This window comes from Dendrobium catenatum, unplaced genomic scaffold, assembly GCF_001605985.2.
Source record: "Dendrobium catenatum unplaced genomic scaffold, ASM160598v2 original_scaffold_138396, whole genome shotgun sequence".
Lineage (NCBI taxonomy): Eukaryota > Viridiplantae > Streptophyta > Magnoliopsida > Asparagales > Orchidaceae > Dendrobium > Dendrobium catenatum.
Genome location: NW_021456829.1, coordinates 319,878 through 325,877, shown reverse-complemented (window position 1 = coordinate 325,877; position 6,000 = coordinate 319,878). Strand labels below are relative to the sequence as shown.

Genomic DNA, 6,000 nt, shown 5'->3' with positions numbered 1-6,000 from the left:
TGGGCCTGGCCCCGTGGTTTTTTCCCCCTTTCAGGGGTTTTCCACGTAAAAAACTCTGGTGTCTCTTATGAATGCTACACCCTCTCACTTATCTAATTGTGTGCTGGATCTTCGTACAATACTAAGACATTAAACTATATTTCTCTACCGCCGTGAATACTCCAGGACGCAACAGAAATGAATAGATTAAAATTAAAAATCATAAGCTAACATGAAGTTGGAATTAGTAATATCATTAAGTCCGTATATTAAAATTATTAAGATTGCATGAGAACCCTTAATTAAGTAGAAACTAATATTCAAAATTATTAACTTTGTATTACACAAAAAAAGAGAAAAAAAAAACTACAAATAGTTCTACAAAAGAAAAAAAGAAATAAAAAATATCAAAATGAGTACATTCAAAAATTGATATCAATGAAAATATAAGATTTGAAATACAATCTAATACAAAAACTATAAATGATAAGATGAGAGAGCTAATATAAGGGGTGGTGAATTAATGAATGTATAATTTTAACTACAATCATATCCAATTATTAAAACTATATTATTCATTTCAACATTCAGAAATTAATGATTAAATATATAACCTATAATTTCAAATTAGATAAAAATAAAAATGATTGATTAAGTTTAACTATTGGTATTTTTCCAAATTAAAAGTATAGCCTTATTTATTTTCACTAATTCTAGACAGTGATGCATTATCTTATATTTTATTAGTTTTAGATTGTCACTTTTTACTTTGGTTAATTATTTAATCAGAATTACAAAGTTTTATTTACTTGAGGATAAGAAAAAGTTTAAGCTAGGGAGGATATGATTTTGTATATAATGTTATGTTGTATATACTAATTTGTCAGTGAAAACGTATTGTTTTAATTATATTTGTGCAAGAAAAATATCGAAAATATGTAAAATTTTAAGTATGGTACAACGCCACGACTTCAAATATAATATCACCACGGCACTGTAATTGACATCGCTAGAGCACCCAAATACAAACATGGCAGCGCTTAGTCTCTGTTTAATAGTGTCGCGATGTTAGAGGAGGCAGTGCTATAAAGAATAGTCTCTATCTTCACAACGTCGTGTTGCCAAATTCCAATACCGCCAAGCCAAGGGAGTCACGTGAATGTTGCAGCACTCAATCGACAGCAGCACTGCGGCGCTACTATTGTAACTGTTCAGGATAAGATCTACCAGTGAAGCGACATTTTTATCAACTAAGGGTAGACCCATGTAAGAAAGCACCACAACGGAGGAGATCCTTCAGCACTGCGGCATTGGTTCATTTTATGGGTGTCACAGCGCAAGAGCTCCAAATAATGCGGTGCTAGAGTCCATTTTCTATATTTTTTTATAAATAATATGTTTGCAATGTTAGTAAGGGAGTTCAGTTACTTAATTTATGTTAGTCTTCATAGTGTTTCTCTATAATTTCTTTAGAAATGAAAACTAAGAAAATTCAGGGAGCACTAGATCTACTTCATAAGAGTGTTTGGTTAATTTTTGTGGAAGAGATTCTATAAGTTCAAAGAGTGTATAGGAGATTATTGAACCATCTAGTAATATTTTTTCTTCTGTGCGTTTTTTTCTTTTGTGCAATTAATGAACATGAGTTTGGTCAATTAATTAATGAATATATTGAACCATCATGTCTGGCTAAATCCTCTAGTTTTGGATTGATTGTGTAAATGGAATGTGGAGTACTAATGAATTCTATTCATTAATAATTTAGTGGTAATTTCAATTTAGCAGGTCTTCATTTAATACACATAGTGGTCATATGTGTAGTTAATATCAGGTGTAATGTGGAGCCTAAGAATATAAAAGCAGGCACAATCATATATGTTAGATTGATATGATGCAAGCAAAAGCATAGTGCTTGACATGTATCAAATTTATAGAGATGAATTGTCATGAGAGAGTTTTAACAGTACATGCTTTACTTACTCTTCTAAGATTTTCATAGGGTGACAAACTATGAGAGTTTAGAGTGATATTGAGATTGAAATGATTTAATATGTCATTTATCTCTGCAAGCTTGACTAAGCGGTCGGTGAAGCATATGCTCTGAATAACATCAATATAAAAGAGAATCATTAGGAAACATGTTATTTTCATATTCCATCAATCCAAAACATTTTATCCAAATTGTGTTTCATTTAATTTTTCTTTGATTTTAATTTAAGTGATTGAATGTGCACTGATACCTATTTTTATTGAGTATGATAACTGTTGTAAGACAATAATAGTATATACAAGTAAACATTCTTTCTCATGAGATAAACACTCTTACTCTGTCACTATATTACTTGATTTGGCACATATACTTGCATATATTAAGTGATTTTTTAATAATTTTTATATCAAAAAAAACCTAAACATTGTTTAGGGATTGATATAGCCCTAAATCAATTTCACAATTCTTTATATTACTCCACTGCTCCCATCAACCTTCAATATCACCATTAACTGTATATAATTTGAATTGGATAATTGGATAAATAATTGATCCTTAAGCTTGATCATGAACTAAAACAACACTCCATTAATCTCATTTGAGAGGTGATTTTAACATTTATTGAGGTGGTACATCTTTCTTGAACCATTTCTATATTATATAACTCAAAAACTCTAATAATATAGTTATTTGATTAGAATACAAATTTTAGATAACATTAAAACACCTTGAAATACAATGATCAATAAATTATATCAGCACTTTAGAAAGAAAGTATGAACCCATCTCTCAAAATTGACTTCATACTTTGACTAGCCAATTATGATAGAATTCTTATACTAATTTTTGTCAAAATATCAATAGAACTAGGCCCTTCTATAAGCTTTAGATTCCAAGTGATAATTTTCATATTAATTATCATTTTTTTTAACTTTTTTATGATATTTATCATAAAATGATAAGTAGAAGCTTCATGGTATGCCTTTGAAAATGTTGTAGATAAAACATTAACAATATTAATATTTTTATCACAGAAAGACTATGAACTCGCTTAATCTAACCAATAAATCATTATTTTTAGTTAAGTATTATAGATACTAAATAAATTTTGAGTATTCACATTAGGCCACAACCATCAACAAAGTACCTCCATATTAGATCAGCCCATACACTCATAAAGATACAAATGAGGTGCATCTGAAAAAGTATGATTTTTCTACATACAGAACAACAACATCAAGCTTTTATCCTACAACGATATAAAGTAAAATTAATTCCCAAAATGTTGCTCAACATTTTTACCTTCGATGAGATTTTCCAGTGCATCGGCGGGGAGGCCGATCATTTTCAGAGATTTCTCCCACACGGCCTGAGAGGTTTCGAGATTGTGAGCTTCCTCCGATGCATTTGCCGGCCGACAGTCATGCGAGATGTAGGCGCAAACAGGCCACTCATCAGCTTTCAGCATTGCGCAATAATCAGGAACCTGAGGATCAGTTGCGGCGAAAAGGGCACTTCTTGAACCTGCAATTTTCAAAAACAAAATATAAATTCCATTTATTTTCCCACTGATAATGAGACTAAGGTTTTGTTTGGGACAGCTTTCATAGTTCTTTTTAAAATGATTTTCTAGTACAAAATTTCTAAATTCAAAAATTTTTTATAAAAAAAAAAGCTATTCTAGAAAGCAAGAAGAAAGCCGTCCCAAACGAAGCATAAGAGCTTACAAGAGGGAAAGGAATCTGAAAAACTAACCTTCCTGGGCATCAAAAATGAAGTAGGGAATCAAATGATACCCTGCTACCAAAACTTTAGGAAGATCCCTCGCCTATGTTTAGAGAGGCAAGCATTAGCTACTACAGCGAATGGATGAAGGGGGGTTTAGTAAAAAAGATTGAATGATAAATAAAGGGAATCTCTAAATGTCAATGTTGCAAAATTTTGATTGAAATACATAATTAGAGTAATTCTACGTGTCCTGACTATAAATAAATTCATTTTTTTTCCTCAGGTTAATGGTATATGGAATTTCAACTTTATGTGCCCCACAATATTAGATATTAGAGAAATATACCTAGTATTTATCTCGTAAGAAAATGTGCCTAAAATTTTGCATTTAACAAAAATACTGTTGATTTATCAAAATAGAAGTCGAAACCCTTGCAAAATCAATCATGCAAACTTTCAAACAAGCAGCTACTCGACTCTCTTTGCAGATGTTGTTCACATGTGATCAATATGCGGGAAAGTTCCAAGCCAAAGTTTTATCTCCAACATATTGTTCAAGATTAATAATGTTATATGTTTGATTATTTAGGTTTGAAAATATCATTTACACTTTAAACTTTAAACCTATAATGACATTATTCATCATATAATCTTGTTCAAATCATGTTTGTATTTCTAAACAAGATTCGAACAAATGCTCGAAGAGATTCAATCAAAGTTTGGTCAAGATTCGACAATAGTTTGAACATGATTCAAAGATGATTTGAGCATTATTTCAATATATTTCAAATAAAATTATCTAAGGTTCGAACAAGGCTCGAATATTTCTAATGGATGTTTAAGCAAGATTAGAAGATGGTTTGAAAGAGGCTAAAGCATGGTTTAAAAATTATTTAACATAATTTGAATAAGGTTAGATTAAGATTTGATCAATGTTTGAATATGGTTTGAATATGATTTAATAGGTTTAATATCATGTTGAACATGGTTCGAACATGGTTCGATTTGTATTGTTTTGTCTTGTCTTTTTGGAAATTGACTCATTTGAGTTGTCTTATTGAGCAAATATATATTTGTTTTAAGCACACCATTATAGAGGTATTACACTATTTGGTTCATATATATGATTGGCATGTGGAGGAAATATTTAAATAACGTTAATGAACAAGTTCTCAACACTTATACATCCCGTTTTAGTCAGTTCTTTAAGCGTTAAGAATTGCAACTTTTTGGATTACTAAGGACTCTTGGTGATGATGAGAGTGAGGGCTACATTAGCGGGAAACACGATCCATTTGGCATACCTAAATTTGCATTCATTGTGCTGGGGTTTGGAGAGTACCCATATGAGAAATCTCTCCAACAACTATTTGGGCATTCTTGTAGTGCATTGAGAGAGATGATATTTGAAAGCTTTGGTAGCATTCCTTTGTAGACAATATCCTCTTTAACCATCAATGTATTTTTTACGAAGATACTTGAATTGGTTTAAGATGAGAAAGCTTATTTTGGGTATTTTGGTACCAATGGGGTAAGGAAATCATGGAAGAAGACACTAAGAGGGTTGAATAGGGAAATGGTGCATTATAAGTAATGCACCTCTTATCTTGAATAAAAATGCTCTAGCTCAATAATGTGACTGGATTTGCCATACAATTCAAGTATATATAGCTCACATATAATTCAAAAAATCTAAAATATATTATTGTCATAAGTTCAAAGAATTTCTAAATCATTAGTCACAACTTTCCATGCATGATTATAACTATAATCATTTTAAAAAGTTCACTACCTTGCAAATCAAAACTTCATAAATTGCATTCAATTTTTTCTCGAGTTTATTTAATCTATCCAATAATATTCTAAAACATAATGAAGCATCTCTAGACCATCAATTCTAGCCTTGAAGTTCAAATGATAATCCAATTATCCAAATTATTTATTCTCTCTCCTAATATTGTTCTTATTATTTATACCTTGTCGTAACACACATTATCATGCATTAATATCTTGAGACCAAAAATTTCTCCATTAATTAACTTAAATTAATCAAAATATTTTTATTAATTAACGATATACTTGTGAAAAATATTGGAGCATTTCTTGCAAGCTAAAATAATTTTAGTCCTATATTATTACAAGAATAATTAATTATTTTTATTAATGTAACTAGTCTCTAATGTTTAAATTTAGTTATGATTAAATTTCTTTTGAATATTTCAGATTAATTAAGCATACTTTAATGGCTTAATCAATTATTAATAATTTTGGAATTCTCATTTTTTTCAAAATTAAACTCCCCC

At 30.1% G+C, this 6,000-nt stretch overlaps 1 protein-coding gene across 1 annotated transcript in view; it reads right to left on the bottom strand.

Annotated features, from left to right (window-relative positions):
• Nucleotides 1-3,028: 3,028 nt before the first annotated feature.
• LOC110105321 (dehydrogenase/reductase SDR family member FEY) overlaps nt 3,029-6,000 on the bottom strand; it is a 35,033-nt gene continuing 32,061 nt past the window's right edge. The window contains exons 7-8 of the mRNA XM_020834771.2: nt 3,725-3,797; nt 3,029-3,493 (exon numbers count right to left, since the gene is read on the bottom strand). Coding sequence (XP_020690430.1) covers nt 3,240-3,493; nt 3,725-3,797 — 327 coding nt within the window. The 3' untranslated portion in view covers nt 3,029-3,239. The remainder of the gene's footprint in view (nt 3,494-3,724; nt 3,798-6,000) is intronic.